Source organism: Typopeltis vanoorti, chromosome 19 (assembly GCF_054136105.1).
Source record: "Typopeltis vanoorti isolate ZY-2024b chromosome 19, IOZ_Tvanoo_1.0, whole genome shotgun sequence".
Lineage (NCBI taxonomy): Eukaryota > Metazoa > Arthropoda > Arachnida > Uropygi > Thelyphonidae > Typopeltis > Typopeltis vanoorti.
Window position 1 is genome coordinate 33,999,218 of NC_143567.1, and position 20,291 is coordinate 34,019,508.

Genomic DNA, 20,291 nt, shown 5'->3' on the forward strand with positions numbered 1-20,291 from the left:
ATCGAGAGTAAAAAAAAATTATCAACATTGTTTTGATGCTTGACTTTTTGAATCTCAATTTTTTTTTGGTGTGGAAGATGTCTCACTAATCCATTCACAACTCTGTTGCTTTGTTTCAGGATCATAAGCGAAATACCAAATCTCATCTGTGACGATATCATCAAAGAAATTTTCATCTGCATTGTGATAATGTCCTGACAATGTATTTACTACTGAGTATTCCAAATAAGATTTATGCAAACATACAAAGCGTGTGGAACAAAATGCGCGCGCACACACACACAACTTTCTCTTCCCAAATCTTTACTTAAAACATGAACAATGATGCTTGCAGGGATGTTTGAAGCCTCTGCTATTATCCACAATGTGATTCGACAATTGTTCTTCACCAGCTCAGCAACAATGTTTTCCAGTTTGAGTTGATCTGGGACAGTCACTTCTCTCATGAACTTATGACTCCCTTCTGTCACAAAATTGCAAATACCACCTGAAGACATTAGATCGGTTCATAGCCTCATTTCTATATGCCTTTTGTACCATTTCTAGGGTTTACATAACAGAAAGATCCGTTTTAAACACAAAACAAAAATTAATTGCAATTTTCTGTTCACTTTTCATATTCATGACGTACAAAGAAAAAGCACTTTACATTACACATCATAACTCGCACACTACTAAATGTAAACTAACCCTACCCCTACTCTTGGGGGGGGGATAGACATTAGTATTACTTATGTTTTCCAATAGATCGCTCCAGTACTGTACATGCACAAATCAAGTCCTTAAACTTATGGGCTGCACTGTGTTTCCTATGCTTTCTCTACTAACTGTCTAAGTGAAAATCTGATTCTGACAACTACTATTTGGCCCAAACCCAGCTGTTCTTCTACAATTTTTCTTACCTTCATGTATGTTTGCATAAATCTTATTTGGAATACCCAGTAGTAAATACATCTGTAATTCTTCCACTTAATTTTATTTCTCCTTTTTAAAGATAAGTACCAGGAGAACTTTACTGCGATCAACAGGAATTTGATCCCCTGAATTACACAGTGCAGCCAATGTAAAATTTTTATACTGCAGTACTTAAGCATTTTGGGCCTTGAGCAGACTTTTTCTACTTCAATTATTCATATGCACTATGGATCGCATTCCTCTTGAACATGTTCTAAAACATTTCCAGAGTCCATTCCATACACATCTCTACTTGTGGAAAGACCAGTAATCCTCTTTATTGGTAATAACAAAAAAAAAACTTACCTCCCACGATGAAAAGGCAGAAAGGTCTAAATGGGCACCAGCATGAGTTAGAGCACTACCAGTTTCTTTCTAGTAAATAAACACATGAAATATTATTAGAGAAGAATATAAAACATTTTGACATATTATTCCTTAGTGATATTGCTAAATCTAAAACTGCATGTTAAGCATTGGATTTGTCATCAGTTTCCCAAACAAGAAATATGAATCAATTGACCAATAATTCTCTAGTCAATTTATTCATGTTTAAAATTTTTTTCGCACTGCAAACTCAATTTCATTAAATCAAAGACAAATATTATACAAAACAGAAAGAATATGCACTATAACCTTTTTCTATAATGTTTATGTGATTATTTACTAAACATGGAATTTAAGCAACTGTGTTTCTCTTTTATAACATGCATCCTTATACTTCAATGAATATTCACTTAACTGTAGAAATAAATATTTAAAGTTAAAAAGAATTTAAAATTCATAAAATTTTAAATTCCTTTTAAACTTCACAAAATTCATACATTCATGAAATATAAAATATGGATGCCAGAGAAAAATATTTTATTAATCACAAATATTTCATTTCAACATATTGTATAAAACAGTTCCCAAACTTTTGGAATAAAAAGGTAGTCATTACAATTTAAGGCTAATGGAATAAGACTTCTGCAGCACAAGTTAGGTATTATCTCACCTGGATTACATAGCTAGTGTCCTTTCCATATTGAGCTAGGCCAAATTTATAAGCTTTGATAAGCTAAATATGGTTCTGGCATTATGAAATATGTTTATTGAATGATCTTCCCATTTGACCAAAACAAGCCCAGTTGCAAGAACATGAAATTTCGTAAGCCAGGTAGCACACAAAAGTGACAGTTTGTCTTTTGGAGAGGGTAAGAGATTTAATTTGGTTGATGAGTTCGAAGGTGAAATGAGTTAAAATTTCTTCAAAAATCTTTGCTACCAGAAAAGTCTTTAATATAAGAAAAAAAAGGTAATGTAGGCTTCTCTCTCTCTCTTCTTCCCTTAAAGGATGCTAAGAGAAATTGTCAATGTTTTACGTGTGGATTTTGGATATAACCGTTGTACAGGGCCATTTATTTGATAGTTTCAAATTCCTGTTGAAGAGATACTTCAAAGGAGCTAATTTTATATGGTCCTATATAAAATTCTCACATGAGAATTCATATACAGGTGAACATCTACTTAAACTTACAAGATATGAACAATTCACATTTATGAACATGGACTAATAAATTGACTCCAAATTCATTTAACAACCGTAGAACCCCATGCACACAAACACTTTATGATGCATGGAGTTCATTGATATTTTACAATGTGCAATGGAAAGTGTTTAGCCAGTAATCCCCCTTCCCTTTCTGTCATATTGAATATTCTTCAACTGTTGAACATATTTCATCTGTTAATAATGTGTTGCAGGTAATAAAAAAATAGAATACTTAAATATACAATTTTATTTTTTTATTACCTTTGAAATATGGAAAACAAATGGAAACATAATAATTGCAAAAGTGCTAAAAGTGGTGAAATCAACTGATTTCAAATGAAACTAAAACTGGGCATAATTAAGCTATTTGAAAATGGTAATTGCTTGCTGCAATTGGTCGTGTATATAATGCTGGCTGTTTTAGCAGATGAAGCAATTTTAAAAGACTAAAATAAAATAATAATAAGATAAAACTGATTATACTTGCAGTGCAAGCTCGTGCAGTCCTTGGTTATACATAAAAAAGGAAAGACCATTATTAAAAGATGGAACGTTAAATATGCTTGTTTTTTCTACATTAAGGCATCGAGGAAGAGTTGGTCTGCTAACAAATAAATAAATAAATTGAAAATTTAATTATTTTCAATTTATGTAATTTTTAAAATAAACTTTTATTGTAAAAATAGATAATTAACTTTTGTCTTAATTAATATGAAAATAACTTTATACTGGCCATGTACTAACAGTTATTATTATATACTATATTTCTTTAGATGAAGGAACCAACAAGGAAATTGTCTGATTAATTAATTCATTTAATTGAATAAATTAGTTATTTTTGAATTATTCATTTTTAATATCTTTGTATTAAGGTAATTTATTTCAGAAATGCATTAAGAAATTTAACGATACATCTTATGAAAAAAAAATAAAAATTTCACTTACGACCTCGAATGGTCAAACATTTTCAAGAACACATTATGTTTGTAACTTGGTGTTCACCTGTATATGAGAACTCATATATAAAAATTCAGCATAAAAAAAGAAAATTAAAACTATAAATATCAGTGGCAATGCATGCCCATTTCGGTTGGGTGTACTGTCATGTGGCTTATGCAACCAGCACTACAAAATTCACGTCAATTTAACCATATCATTGCATCTTCCATCTGTTGTTGGAAGTTTATGGAAGTTTATGCATTATAGGAGATACTGAGACAAGAAGTGATGAGAGCTTGGTCGACCTTTGCTACGAGTTGCCAGGGGATATACCACCTTACCTCAATCCTGAAGATATTTTCAGGCCCAAACTTTGTTTGCTTACACTTGGATAAAGGATTAAACTAAATTTATTATATATATGATTGCATTTTTATCGACGTATAAAAGTTTCAAGAGTGCTAAGCACATCAGTGCTCATCTTAATTGGTCCAATGGAATTAATCGTAGGATAACTTTGAATACTTTATCAATTAATTGTGACCAAATCTGCGTAGAGTGGGGGACAATGTGTTTTGTTTTAAGATATATTAGAAAACAATAATGAAGGAGAATGCTATATTTAGATGGTATATTTGAATTAATCAATATAACAGTAAATTTGGAAGAGGAGGACAAGACTTACTTCCTTCAACTACAATCGTGCAATCTCTGGCAGAAAACAGGACATTCAGTAGATCGTCAACACTGTTTCCCCATTATAAAAATTGGCAAAAAAGTTGTAAAATATTTATAGAAAATTAAGTATTAAAAACTGTATACTAAAAATTATATCCTAAACATGTCAGTTCACAATTCACACATGCAAAATAGATGACACTCAGAAAACAAAAACAGCAACTCATGACAAATCACAATGTCCAATTGGATTGGTTGACACAATAACCAATCACAGCCACTGATTTCTGAGTGCTACTGTCTTGGTGACACCCTGCCTCACCTTCTAGGTGGTTTAAAACCATTGGACTGATAAGAATTTGACCTGCCGTGCCATCTGTACGTCTGTTCAAAACACTCAAAAATGTCCATATTTGTGACCGCATACTGAGCTATTAACGCGAATGTAAATCAATGTTTACATGTTCAAAAGTGTCCTCTTCATGAATCAGTACTATATTGTGTTTAATTTTATCAATCATGCAAAGCCAGGAAACAATTAGGGGAGTCTTTAGCAGGGATAAAGGCAAAAATAGAATATAATATCGGTGATATTGCTATCCGGTGAGGGTGCACCACACACCTAGCACATTCTCGTAGAAAGGCTTCAACATTGGTTATACATGCTTACTAAATAACTTAAAGAAATTACAATGTACAATAGAATATACATTAAATTAAACTTTAATATATTTCCAATATTTTGGCAACGTCACGTTGCCATCTTCAAAAGGAACTTACAATAAAGACATATGCACGCAGGCACTAAACACAGTAAATGAGAACGAAGCGAGTTAGCTATAGTTTTCCTAAAAGTCCTGATGGTGCCCCCTAGCGGGATATGTAGGTATTCTTGGCCATTGGGCTGAAGGTCTCCTGATGTAAGCCTCCCAAATTTGGGGCAGTCTCATGCAACCAAACTTGTTGAGGTTTGGCATGTTTCTAAGGGCTGAGGCTAATTCCATGAATAGTCTTTCATATTTAAACTTGCTACGGCGCATTATTGTGGCTTTCTTCCATCATATTCTGTGGCGTGTATCCAGAGCATGGCCTGCAAGACCAGAGTGGCTGTACTGGTGAAACCGGATGTAGTCCTTGTGTTCTGAAATTCTGATATTCGCTGTCCAGCCTGTTTGGCCAAAGTAGGACAACTTACAGCTGCAAGGGACCTGGTATACACCAGGTAGGTCTAGGGGGAGTGGTTGATCTTTAGTGGAGCGGATAAGGAATGCCAATTTTCTATATGGTCTGTAACAAGAGGTCAAGTCATGTATTTTTAAGATTTTGGTAATTTGCTAAAATTTTGCAAAATTTCAGAACACAAGGACAAGGACTTTGGGAGGCTTACATCAGGAGACCTTCAGCCCAATGGCCAAGAATACCTACATACCCACTAGGGGTACCATCAAGACTTTTAGGAAAACCATAGCTACCTCGCTTCATTCTCATTTACTGTGTTTAGTGCCTGCATGCACGTGTCTTTATTGTAAGTTCCTTTTGAAGATGGCAACATGACGTTGCCGAAATATTGGAAATACATTAAAGTTTGATTTAATGCATATTCTATTGTATGTTGTAATTTACTTAAGTTATTTAGTAAACACCTAGCACACCTGGAACATATGCCCCTGATAAATATATATATATATATCAGTGGCATCGTGTGCCCATTTAGGTTGGGTGTGCTGTCGTGCGGCTTATGCAACCCACACTATGAAACTGAATCATACAGTCAAATTCCATATGAATTTGACCGTATGATTGTGTTTTTACTGATGTTTGAAAGTTTTAAGAGCACGTCAGCGCTTATCTTAATTGGTCCAATGCGATTAATTGTAGGATAACTTTGAGCACTTTAATTTATCAATTAATATAATTTTAAATATCGAAAGCATGAAGGGCAAATGAACAATAGCTATGCTTCACACATGGCGTTTATGTGAGAAACACAGAGGGTTACGCTTCGCAGTGAGATTACATTATCATTGGCAAATACTAAAGTGAGACGTATAATTTGAATTTTGATACAATTTTAAATACAGCCATATAATATGCACAGAAATTGGAAATAGTAATCAGTTGGGAAATTATTATCTTTCCAGACTGAACCAAAGAACGGCTGAAATAACTCTATCTAAAAATTTAGATAGAGTTTGTGGAGACTATTTGTGGTTATGAGATCATCGGTACTTTATTAATATAATCCTGCCTACTAGTTTCGCTAGCGACTGTCTAACTTTGTCAAGGCTGAACGGTACACACAAAAAAATATGAGTGAATACAGAAACGTTGCTAACTGTTAGACAGTTAAGTTTGAAACTATGCATGACAATACGTGCATGTGTTGAGAAGCTTAAGTCAGTATCATGGATACATGTTGTATGCACATGTGTTATATGATTTTTCGCGTATTGTAGTTCCGTTAAACTGAGTGAGTTGATTAAGTTTTTCCATATATCTTTCAGTATGGTATCCTGATTTCTGTTGAGGTTGTTACCGGTTCTTAATACCACTGCCGCTTCCTTGAAAATTCTGTAACCAATTGCATGGTTGGAAGTTGCAAAGTGATGTGATAAGCCTGAGGAGACTGTCCTGTTGTGATTGACATCCCCAACATGCTCCTTCTGTCTGATTTCCAAGCTTCTTGAAGTTTGCCCAATATATGAAAGGCCACACGTACATGGAATTCTATAAACACCTGTATATTTGAAAAATGGTACACTGTCTTTAAGAGATCTTAATACTTGTCTCATGGTAGTGGTAGGCTTAAATACCACTCTGATGTTATGAAATGTTAACATTCTCGCTAATCTTGAAGAGACTGAATCTACAAAAGGGATGACTACTGTTGAAGCGTAGTGGGTGACTGTTCCTTGTTGTTGGAGGTTGTCTTTACACAGGAACTTGTTGATGATGTTTGTAGGAAAACCATTCTGTGATAGTGTTATAGCAATTTGAGAAAGTTCTGGATTTGAATTTGAGAAAGGAAAAATTAGACAAACAGAGTCCTATATTAAGAACTCTCAACAATTTGTAGAGAAACTGAAGTAAGTCAAGACATCACAAATGGACATAATGGCCAGCCTGGATGTAGTATCTTTATTTACGAATGTTCCAATGGAGGAGGTCATTAACATTATTAAAGATCTATTCCCTACATACAGGGTGTTCGGGATAAATTTGACATATTTATAATTAATTATATTTTTCCGTAAGTTACATGTATTAACACACACTTCTCTTCATTTAAAAGGTTGGACCCTTCTTCATTCATATACAAGATGTCAGAAAGGATGGATAGCTGGAACCCACCTGAATCATGGAAGAGAATAACTTGTATCATGATGATTCGTGCCGGCCATCAAAATAAGGATATTTCGACTGCTGCCCAATGCTCCCTGAATACAGTAAAAACAATCAGGCATGAACTAGAGACTTGCAATGGTGACTACGAGGATGTAGCAAGAAGAAAGATCCCTAGCAGACGATCTGATTGCGTTCGTACAGCAGAATTCCTCGCAAATCTGCAGGAACAGGTGTTGAAGATCCCTGGCATTGGAATTCGGGCTTTGTCACGTGAAATGAATGTTGCAGCCTCTACTATGAAGCTTGCACTCAATGAAGACCTCCGCTACTACTCATACAAGCGCCGCAAAGGTCAGCTGCTTACAGAAAAGGCCCGTGAAAAACGTTTGATAAACGCGAAGAAACTTCTAAGCAAAGTGAAACATCCTGCGGAACCACAAACAATCTGGTTCTTTTCCGATGAGAAAAACTTTTGCCAGGATCAAAAACACAACACGCAGAATAACAGATGGCTTGCATACAGTACAAAGGACATTCCTCGTGTAATGCAGACTAAATTTCCCCAAACTGTGATGGTTTTCGGATGTGTATCCTCTGAAGGCAATGTGATGCCTCCGCATTTTTTCCAAGAGGGCCTCAGGTTGACTTCAGATGGCTACGTGGAGTTGCTAAACACTGTAGTCAAGCCCTGGATAACAAGGGTAGCCAATGGTAGGCCGTATGTATGGCAGCAGGATTCGGCCCCTTGCCACACCTCTGGGAAAAGTCAAAAATGGTTGTCTGAAAATTTCTACGACTTCACCAGTCCAAATGTTTGGCCTCCAAACTCCCCAGACCTTAACCCCATGGATTATTTTGTATGGGGCGCAGTTGAAAAAGACACCAATCGCACTTCCAGTAATACAAAAGCCCAGTTAATGGATAAAATTAAAACAGTTTTTGCGGCTCTTCCCAGGGAGACTGTAGCATCAGCTTGTTCGAGGTTCCGAAGCAGGATTGAAGCTGTGATCGATGCTAATGGTGGTTATTTTGAGTAAATCTTGTTGATAGTATTGTAATTAACTCTGCCTGTAATGTTTTTTGTCAATTCATTAAATTTAATAGATACAAAGAAGATTTTCTTTTTCCTTACGAAACTGTCAAATTTATCCTGAACACCCTGTACATACATTACACAGTTGTTCAATCACTGTCTTAAATCAAATTTCTTCATAGTAAACAACACAGTTTACCAACAATTGGAAAGCCTAGCAATGGGTAGCCCACTGTCATCACCTTTTGCAGACCTATTCATGGAAAAGTTGGAAAATGAAATTTTTACCAAAATTACACCTAAACCATCGATATGGTGGAGATATGTTGATGATATTTTCATCGTTTGGAATGAAAACATAGAAAACCTACAGGTGTTTTTAGAGATAATAAACTCTCTTCACAACAAGATTAAATTTACTCTAGAAGTTGAAAAAAACAGACAACTCCCCTTCCTAGACACTGGTGTAAAGGCAGGAGAATAATTTTAAACTTTCTATATACAGAAAACCTACAGATACTGGACGTTATTGACATTATTCTTCCAACCATCATAGATCACAAAAACATAGCATCATTCACATGTTATGTAACAGAGCCAAAAAAAAAAGTTTATTTCAGACGAAGAAGAGGTACAGACAGAACTTTCTCAACTTGCTATAACACTATCACAGAATGGTTTTCCTACAAACATCATCAACAAGTTCCTGTATAAAGACAACCTCCACAACAAGGAACAGTCACCCACTACGCTTCAACAGTAGTCATCCCTTATGTAGATTCAGTCTCTTCAAGATTAGCGAGAATGTTAACATTTCATAACATCAGAGTGGTATTTAAGCCTACCACTACCATGAGACAAGTATTAAGATCTCTTAAAGACAGTGTACCATTTTTCAAATATACAGGTGTTTATAGAATTCCATGTACGTGTGGCCTTTCATATATTGGGCAAACTTCAAGAAGCTTGGAAATCAGACAGAAGGAGCATGTTGGGGATGTCAATCACAACAGGACAGTCTCCTCAGGCTTAGCACATCACTTTGCAACTTCCAAACATGCAATTGACTGGGAAAATAGCTCTATGCCGTATTTGGATGATGATTACTGCCGCTTCCTTGAATTTTCAAGGAAGCAGCAGTGGTATTAAGAACCAGTGACAACCTTAACAGAAATCAGGGTGCCATACTGAAAGATATATGGAAAAACTTAATCAACTCACTCAGTTTAATGGAACTACAATATGCGAAAAATCATGTAACACATGTGCATACAACACATATCCATGATACTGACTGAAGCTTCTCAATACATGCACGCATTGTCACGCATTGTTTCAAACTTAACTGCCTAACAGTCAGCAACGTTTCTGTATTCACTCATATTTTTTTGTGTGTACCGTTCAGCCTTGACAAAGCTAGACAGTCGCTAGCGAAACTAGTAGGCAGGATTAAATTAATAAAGTACTGATGGCCTCGTAACCACAAAAAATCTCATTTTTAAGTATTTTATGAACAAATATGTATAATTTAAATAACTCTATCTACTTATTTATACACATTAAGTACCTCCTTCGACTATAATCATACAATCCATGAAAAGTCTGGCAGAAAAAGGGACATTCAGTACATCGTCAACACTGTCTCCCATTATAAATATAGGCAAAAAAGTTATAAATTATTTATAGAAAATTATAAATATATATTAAAAATTTGTCTGTATCGGTGTCATAAACACGTTAGTTCACACTTCACGCAAGCAAAACAGATGAAACTCAGAAAACAAAAACAGCTCAAGACAAATGACAACGTTCAATTGGATTGCTTCAAACAATAACCAATCACAGCCACTAACGACTTCAGTGCTACTGTCTCAGAGCACACCCTGCCTCACTTACTGACCTTTTAAAACCACTGGAATGGTAAGAATTTGACATGCTGTGCCATCTGCATGTCTGTTTAAAGGGCTCAAAGGTGTCCATATTCGTGACCACACACCTAGGCTATTAACACAAATGTGATAATGTTTATGCATAGAAACATCTCCTCTTCATGAGTATTAGCATATTATGTTTAATTTTAGGAATCACAAGAAGCGAGCAAACAATTACGGGAATGAATATAAAGTCTTTAACAGGAATAAATAAAGTCTTTAACAGGAATAAATGCAAAAATATGATATCTCTGAAATTGCTATTCTGTGGATGTGCACCAGACACCCTGAATATATATATATATATATCATGAGCTTCCATAGCTCAGTCAATATAGACAAAGCTCTTTGGTCAGAAAGACCTGGATTCGAATCCCTGGTCTCTTTCGACTAAAGGTGAGTTAGCTGATCTCATATTGTAAACGTATGTTATCTTTCTTATATGTAATATCTTTATATTTACTCTTCTATCTTTATTCTATTCCTAATTCTTTATAGCTTTACTCTATTGTGCTTTTTCCCTCTTATACTTTCTCATTTACTCTGCTGAGTACTATGATTATCCACCTTCCATATTTACTAGGTCGAATGCCCATGAATACTGGAAATTTATTTGTCAGACTGCACCACCAACATATCATTTAATTGGCATCAGACTAAATAAAACTTCCAATAGATTGCCTGCTCTCTCACGAGCGAAGTTTCTTTTATCAATGTTTACTTTAACAGTCGTGGTTCATAAATAATTGAACTGCGTTTTTATTGCCTTAAATTATTTCCCGCTTACAAGTCCGATTTATTTAAGAACAGTGCAGTTGTAAAATAAAAGATCAGGCAGCACTCTTTTAACCAATAATTAAAACACATTTATTTACAAATTATACATGAATTAAACAATAGGGAGATTGCTTTCTCTATCCATTTATAAAATCTTTAGCATAAATTAGAATCTTTTTACTTTAACACTAATTAACGTCTTTAACTCACAATCTTATTTACTCTCACATATTTACAGTTACAAATTCAACTTATTAAACGTCTAGTTTACTTGCAAAGAGGTTAGCTAACTCTCTGTTAAGTTATCATTACAATTTTTATATCAACTTCCAATATGCCAATCGATTCTCTTAATGACACTTCTTACTGCTATTAACCAAATTCTTAAAAGTCTTTCTATAACATACTATAAGAGGAATTGTACAAAAGTATGGAACTTACAACGGCTCTGTATCACACATTCAGTCAAAAGTCTTGCACAAAAAAAATTTCTAAGGCAATTCTTTCATCTCAGATCTTGAGCATCCTCAGGAATGTCTGGCTTCAGCAATATCTCATCAGAAAAATAGCAGACTGCGACCTGCAGTACTCATACAGCTCTGGCAAAAGGTTGTTCTCCCATGGCGAAAAGAAAAACTTCTGAGCGAAGCTGACTCAGGTAATTTACATCGCCTTTTCTCCTCTGCTTTGGTCTGCCGAAAATGCCTGGATGACTGCCGTCTCCAAAAGCTCAAACTGCCACCTCCAAAAAACTGAAACTGCCGCCAACTCTCAACCGGGATCCCTCTCTCTGGCATCTGGAAGCCTTTCCTTCTTCGGCAATGTCTGGAAGTCCTCTCTCTCTCTCACCTAGAAGCTCCTCTTTCTGGCAACGACTGGAACCAGGAAGCCCCTTGTGCTTGGCTCAGTCCCTTTTCATTTTGCGATCTCAGGGCCTTGCACCAACCCCCCAAAGAATTCGACATGATTCTTTCATCTTCTTTTAAGTTTGACCCACTCTTTGTTCTCCTCCGTGCATTCTTTTGATTGTATTTTGCCAGGCGCTGAGTGGACCCTTTGCTTCTCTTTCGGGCCCGGAAACTTCTCTAAATCTGGAGGCACTCTTAGATACTATCTTTAAAGGTGTTAGCACAGGGCTTGTAGGCAACTCTTATATACAAAACTAGTAAACAAATTTTCCTGCGCTCTTACACATACTATATACAAAGTTCCGATGGGAAAGCATTGCCTTTGTTTTTGACGTTAAAACAGTAAATACATTCGCCTCCCACAGGGTTAACTACATTAATATTTTTGAAAAATATGCATAGAAACAAACAAGGTTATTTACAGTTCTCATGGGACTTGACCTATGTAAAAAATCGATGTAAAGCGCTTTGGTATTTTTAAGCGACATCGAGATTTTACGATATAAAGGTAGAAGATTTTTCACCTGGAAACTCAGTTTTTTTTTTTTTATCCCCAAGAACAGGCAAACAGTAGCTAGAGGCATATAGCTAACCACCTTATCCTCGATATGGTAGTGGTGAAATGTAGAAAAATCCTCGATACTGCAAGGCAAAAGAGGAGAAAAGGAATAATAAGAATAATAATAAGAATATCATGCACTGGATTTACTGAACTATATGGCATAATTAATAAATTTAATGAACTAAAAGCCAAGCGATAACAAAATAGAAAAAAAGTGCTCAAATAATAAATAGTATTTTTTCTATTTTGGTATCTCTCAGATTCTAGTCATTAAATATATTTAATTATATATATATATATATATATATATTTTTTTTTTTTTTTTTTTTTCAGAATTCATTTTTACTCGGTTGAAATATTATTCAAAAAACTTTAATGACTGTTACCGAGAGATAAAAAGATTAAATGGTATATTTATTTTATAGAGAAATTTCTCTAGATTCTTCTCACATCAACAACAGCATAAGTTTCAATCTCTCTGATGCACACGTTGCCTCTGTTAAGTATTGGCTAACTCGCGACAGCGCGTAGTATACATTTGTTTGGAACTCAAGCTCGCATTTTGTTTTCAAACACGCAACGCTCTTTTTGTACTTGTTCTGTTATTACAATTTTAAGTCTCTGTAATTCTTTATATATTTCTTTGATTGTGATACCTGAAGATGTTGATCTATTCAACGAAACCTTAACTAGTAGTATCTTTTTAAATATACCATGTCATCTTTTTATCTCTCGGTAAGAGTCATTAAAGTTTTTTGAACACACACACACACACACACACACAGTAATCTGTTTACCCAACCTTCAACAAACAATGATTCTTCAATTAATCAACTAGTGTATGTCAAATGACTTATAGTATAGCACCATGTAATTCTATGTAATCCTTCAATTATCAGAACAGATTACTGCATTTCCCAGATAAACAGTAGATTACTGCATTTCAAACATGCACGTGCACACACACACATACATTAAAAATCACAGGTCAAGCTTTTTCTGATATTTATTATTAAATACTTAAGGAATTGACAGCGTAAGACTTAAAGTACTGATGCTTTTTGTGCATGTTTCATTCATGGATTGAATATGCTAATTTTTGTTGCTACAGACAATTTTGAAATAATATCAGAAAAATTCTTGTAGAAAGGCTTATACGCTGGTTAAACATGATTATTAAATACTTAAGGAATGACAGCGTATACTAGAAGAATAAATTAAATCAAACTTTAATATATACTTTCCAATATTTCGGCAACGTCACGTTGCCATCTTCATGGGAACTTAAGATAAAGACACGTGCACGCAATTACTACACAACAGCAAATGAGAAACGAAGCGAGGAAGCTACAGTTTTCCTAAAGTCCTGATGGTGCCCCTTAGCAGGCGATATTAGGTGTTCTTGGCCTTTGGGCTAAAGTTCTCCTGAAGTATGTTTCCAAATTTGGGGCAGTCTCATGCATCCAAATTTGTTGAGGTTTGGCATGTTCCTAAGGGCTGAGGTTGATTTCATGAATAGTCTTTCACATTTAAACTTGCTGTGGTGTATTACTGTGGCTTTCTTCCACCTTATTCTGTGGCGAGTATCCAGAGCATGGTCTGCAAGCTCTGGATTGTGTCCTAAAGTCCATCAGGACTTTAGGAAAACTGTAGCTTCCTCGTTTCGTTTCTCATTTGCTGCTGTGCAGTACTTGCATGCACGTGTCTTTATCTTAAATTCCCATGAAGATGGCAACGAAATATTGGAAAGTATATATTAAAGTTTGATTTAATTTATATTTCTAGTATATGCTGTCAATTCCTTAAGTAATTTAGTAATGCATAACCAGCGTATAAGCCTTTCTACAAGAATTACTATCATCCACGGAGATTCCATCGCACGCAAGGCCCGCCATTACAGCAAAATAAAGCTGAAGTTATCGAGACAACTGAATCGTCTTACATTCCTAAAACACTGCCAGGATAATCAGGTAATCCCAAATTGCGTAAAATTTAAGCACCGTTTCTTTTCACAGAAAGCTCTCCGAATCTATAACCGAGCGAGCCATGCTTTGCTACGGGAACAAATTAACGCTACACGCAGTTCCCTAGCTGAGGCAAACAGAGCTATTTTAGCGCTAGAGGAAGAGCTTTCTGATATGCTAAATCATGAACTTTGATCAATTCTACATGAGGTCTCCTGCACTGCGGCAAATAAAGAATTCGAAAAAAATGGAATTGCCATATCAACAAGTTTGATAAATTAAAAAACAACTCGACGTCCAAACCAAAACTACAAACCAACACTGCAGTTAACCTTTCTTCAGTTATTTTGAAGCCTGAAGCACTCAACGCTCTGTGACGTGGTCACAACTTCGGCATTGCTCCTAGGAAAATACCGGCCGAGAAATTAACGATACAGATTGAACGCAGGATTTACCATCTTCCAAACCACATTGTCAACGATATTAGATTGGATACAACCTGTGTTCTCACAAAAGCAAGACCACCAAAAACCAACATATCCAATAGTGAATACAAGTCTACAGGAAATGAAGAAAAACAAAGAAATAGTTATCACCAAAGTGGATAAGGGGAATGCCACTGTGGTACTCAATCATACTGACTACACAGGTAAGCTTAATGCTTTACTATTAGACTGGACTACTTACCTCCGCATTGAATACAATCCCACCAACCCACAAATTAGAAAACTCCATAGACTTCTTAAGAAGGTCACTTCTTGGCCTATGGAGATTACTAACAAACTAAAAACCATATAACTCTAGATCCCCCCCCATATATATGGGCCCCCAAAAATACATAAAGAAAATGTGCCATTACATCCCATAGTGGATGGCATTGATTCCCCCATGTACAAACTACCTAAATATTTAGCCAAATTGCTCTCACACTATACTGCAAAACACACCATCATAAAAAAAAAAAACTCAGCCCACTTCAAAGCCAGTGTAGAAAACCTTACACTCCAACATAATGACATAATGGTCAGTTTTGACATCTCCTCCTTATTCACAAATGTCCCACTCATTGAAACCTTAGAGCTAATCCAAGTTAAATTTCCTCCCGATATCTCAGCCCTATTTCAGTTTACAATGAACTCAGGCTATTTCGTTTGGCAGAAAAATTCTACAAACAGATAGAGAGGACAGCCATGGGTTCACCATTTTCCCCACCCTTAGTCAACTTCTTTATGGAAACTTTTGAAGAGAAAGCCTTAAACAGTGCCCCACAAAAACCTACCATATGGCTTTGCTATGTTGATGATGTGTTTGCTATTTGGCCACATGGCTTGCATACACTCCTCTCCTTCTTAACACACTTAAACAACCAACACACCAGAATCAAGTTCATCCTGAAAAAATAGGGAAAAAAATAGCCTCCCCTTCCTAGACACACCTGCCAACCTGATGGAACCTTGGTTTTCTCAGTTTAGAGATAACCCACCCATACAGGCAGATACATTCACCAACAATCCCCCACAACAATATGGAGTTATTAAGACACTATTCAATAGGGCTAAACTAATCTGTTCGAATGACAAAGCCCTAACCACTAAACTAAATCACATCCTTAACACTTTCTCAGCCAATGGCTACACCCCCCCCCCCAAAAAAAATACTAAAACCAGTTATCCACAACCCACCTCCCCCTTCACAAAAAAAAGATTACTCTAAATCCATCATCATTCCCTACATCCGAGGCACCTCGGAAAAAATCAACAAAATCCTAAAAAAACATGACTTGACCTCTTGTGACAGACCATATAGAAAATTGGCATCCCTTATCCGCTTCACTAAAGACCAACCACTTCCCCTAAACCTACCTGGTGTATACCAGGTCCCTTGCAGCTGTAAATTGTCCTATTTTGGCCAAACAGGCAGGACAGCAAATATCAGAATCTCAGAACACAAGGACTACATCCGATTTCACCAGTATAGCCGCTCTGGGCTTGCAGACCATGCTCTGGATACTCGCCATAGAATAAGGTGGAAGAAAGCCACAGTAATACACCACAGCAAGTTCAAATGTGAAAGACTATTCATGAAATCAGCCTCAGCCCTTAGGAACATGCCAAACCTCAACAAATTTGGATGCATGAGACTGTCCCAAATTTGGAAACATACATCAGGAGAACTTCAGCCCAAAGGCCAAGAACACCTAATATAGCCCTAGGGGGCAACTTTAGGAAAACTGTAGCTTCCTCGCTTCGTTTCTCATTTGCTGTTGTGTAGTAATTGCATGCATGTGTCTTTATCTTAAGTTCCCATGAAGATGGCAATGTGACGTTGCCAAAATATTGGAAAGTATATATTAAAGTTTGATTTAATTTATATTTCTAGTATACGCTGTCATTCCTTAAGTATTTAATAATCATGTTTAACCAGCATATAAGCCTTTCTACAAGATTTTATATTATTTCAAAATTGTCTGTAGCAAAAAAAATTGCATATTCAATCCATGAATCAAACATGCACAAAAAAGCATCGTACTTTAAGTCTTGGTTGAAGCAGGAATCAAATCATTAATGACTATTATTACAAACTTTAACTGCCTAATGATGAACAAGTAGAATACAATTAATTTAAAACTTTTTGGTGCTTCTGTTTGACAACTGATAGGTCCCTAAATAATCACACACACATGCTTTGATAATAAAATACTAAAGACATATCTCTGTCTTATTCATTTAAATGCCTAAGCATAAGTATGTGTATAGTGAAACACCAACAACAACAACTGAAGATTAAGTCTGTATGATTAAAAAGGGAGAAAATAGATTTTATTTTCGTTTTTTTTTTTACCAGAAATATTTCTGATAGAGGAATAGTAATTAACATTTTAGTGTAATCATGGATTACTAAATGGTGAATTAACAATCATTGTAAAGCCATGAGCGGATTTCAACAACTGTTATCAGAAATATTTAAATACTGAAGAAAAGGCACCAAAGTCAAGGGTAAAATGCACGAGGAAGAGGAGGGTTCAAAAAAGACCAAAGATCAGGTCGCTTGCATTCAGGGAAATCAAGAAGTAATGATAGTTTGGGATTCCTTTGGAGATGCGCCTTACAAAAAAAAAAAAAAAAGGCCTTTGGCCTTTGACTGTGGTTGTGTTTAATATGTACATGTGAAGTGATGAAAGGAACAGGTGCCCGAATGCATTATGAAGTTGATAACTTATAAAGGGAGCAAGAAGCAACTTTAAGTAATACGTGTAGGGCTAACTGAATGACTGGTTTAGAATAAGCAGGAATGCCTAATCTCTGCTTATTTGTGCAATATCTATGCTAAGTATGCAGCACTGGATGAATTCTGGAAAGAGAAATTAAGATAGGTGGCAGATTGTCAGCAGTCTGAGATATGCTGATGATATGCCTTTATAAAGACAGAGATGAGTTAGAATAAATCATAGACAGGATCAGAATATCTCAGTATTTATACATCCTTGATAAATCCAGAAGACATTGGAAGACTAGAGCACCAAAACGGTCTGAGACTTAGCTGAAGTCTGGAAGGATCCATTGCCCTAGCAATGTAAACTGAGGATTGATGCAGCATCATTTATTTTATTTTATTTTTCCAGTGTCAATTTATGAATGTGAAAAGGTGAAAGTTAATGTGATGGGAAACAAGTAATAAGTGAAGTTAATCTATGATCTCCATGTAGTCAAGGACTTACAGAATGAGGCCACGCATCACCCACACCATATCTTCTCTTAAACTTATTCACATTAGATATTCACACTCATCACTTCACCAGGCCAACTGTTCGATTCACTCACTATTCTATGAGAAAAAAAAAAAATCTAGCTCTTATTTCTCACTTAACTACAGAAAAATGAAACTTCCACAAATGCTACCTTGTCCTTTCCCCACCTTCCATTTAATGAAAAATTTCACCAATCAATAACCTATGCTACCCCTTCAGAAATTTATAGGTCTATCATATCACCCCTTCTTTCCGCATTTACACCTGTCTGCAGTCAACATACCCTGCCACTTGTTCTCTGAAATTTGTTATCATTAAACAGATTTGGCATCAGGTGACTAGAGAAATTAATTTAAAATAAATTAAAAATTGGTTTCATTCTTTATTTAAGTGTAAGCAAACAAAGTTTGCACATGAAATAACTTCATGACTGGGCTACTTGTATACAGAGGCCAATGACTTCACATCAATTGCCTTAGTATCCCATAATGCAAGACACATATCCTTATGGACATGTATAATACTATGCATTAAGGGAGGGGCCACTATCCAGACCAGTCTGAGGTCTCATCAGTGAGAGTCAGATCCAGAAGAGACCAAGGTTGAAGTAATGCAGAAGAGAAATTATTTATTGGAATGAGAACTAATGCAGAGAGTCAACGAGCCAATGGTGGCGTTTGTTGTAGCAAGGCTGGTGCGAGTTGCAGTAATTTGCTCTCGTAGTAACCAAACTAGCACGTTTGTATATCCGGAGGGCTTTATTTGACTTTAAATTTGGTTTTAAGCCTAACACAGTCAGGAATAACTTTTGAGTCCCGCCATCTTTTTAAAAGTCATTCCTAACTGTGTTAGGCTTAAAACCAAATTTAAGTCAAATAAAGCCCTCCGGATATACAAACGTGCTAGTTTGGCATTACTACAAGAGCAAATTACTGCAACTCGTCCCAGCCTCGCTACGACAAATGCCGCCATTGGCTCGTTACAGTCAGAGCTCTCTGCTATACTCAAGCCTGAACTTTGGTCCATTCTCTTTGACATCTCAGAAGCTTGCTCTCAGAAAGAATTCCGAAAAATAAAAAATAAGCACATCAAAAAATTTAACAACCTGTATAAATCGAAACCACTATCGCAAGTTCAACTACTCCGGACAGTAGTCAATCTATCATCAAAAAGACTCAATGAAGATGTCATTAGTGCCCTAAGCCTTGGAAACAATTTTTCCGTCGAACCTAAAGAAGTTCTAGTATTGGATATTATGTACAACATCGAACGCAGAATTTGTCACTTAGCTCCAGAAACAGCCAATAACATCAGACTTGACATAGCTAACATCCTCTCCCGGTCGTCACCTCCAAAAATTAATTTATCTTCCAGACAACTCTCTGCCCTCAGAAAATTACGGAAAGAAAAAGAGTATTGTCATCACCAGAGCTGATAAGGGTAATGGCCACAGTCGTTCTTAACGCCTCAGAATATAATCGGAAAATGAATATTATTCTCCATGATCGCGCTACCTACATACCACTTGAACACATTCCCACAAAAACTCAAGTTAAAAAATTAAAAAACCTACTTTAAAAAAAGTGTCCTCTTGGCCTCCTGACATTACAAAAAAACTCACACCATTCGGTTCGTGTCCCCCCCCCCCGTATATATGGTTTACCAAAAATCTTAATTCTCCCCTAAGACCTATAGTAGATGCCACCAATGCTCCTTGCTACAAATTGTCAAAGCAGCTAGCTAATTCTTTAAACCCCCTCACTGGTCTTACCACATGTCATGTAAAAAACTATACCCACTTTAAAAACTTAACTGAAAATCTGACTTGAAATAATACAGACATATTGGTCAGCTTTGACATCATCTCTTTGTTTACAAATATTCCTCTAATTGACACCTTAACACTCTTAAAAAACGT

At 35.9% G+C, this 20,291-nt stretch overlaps 1 protein-coding gene across 1 annotated transcript in view; it reads right to left on the minus strand.

The window, feature by feature from the left end:
* Positions 1 to 20,291, minus strand: part of noi (splicing factor 3a subunit 3 noi) — a 251,677-nt gene that overhangs the window by 54,672 nt on the left and 176,714 nt on the right. The window contains exon 10 of the mRNA XM_090408813.1: positions 1,261 to 1,329. Within this exon, the coding sequence (XP_090264939.1) occupies positions 1,261 to 1,329 (69 nt within the window). The remainder of the gene's footprint in view (positions 1 to 1,260; positions 1,330 to 20,291) is intronic.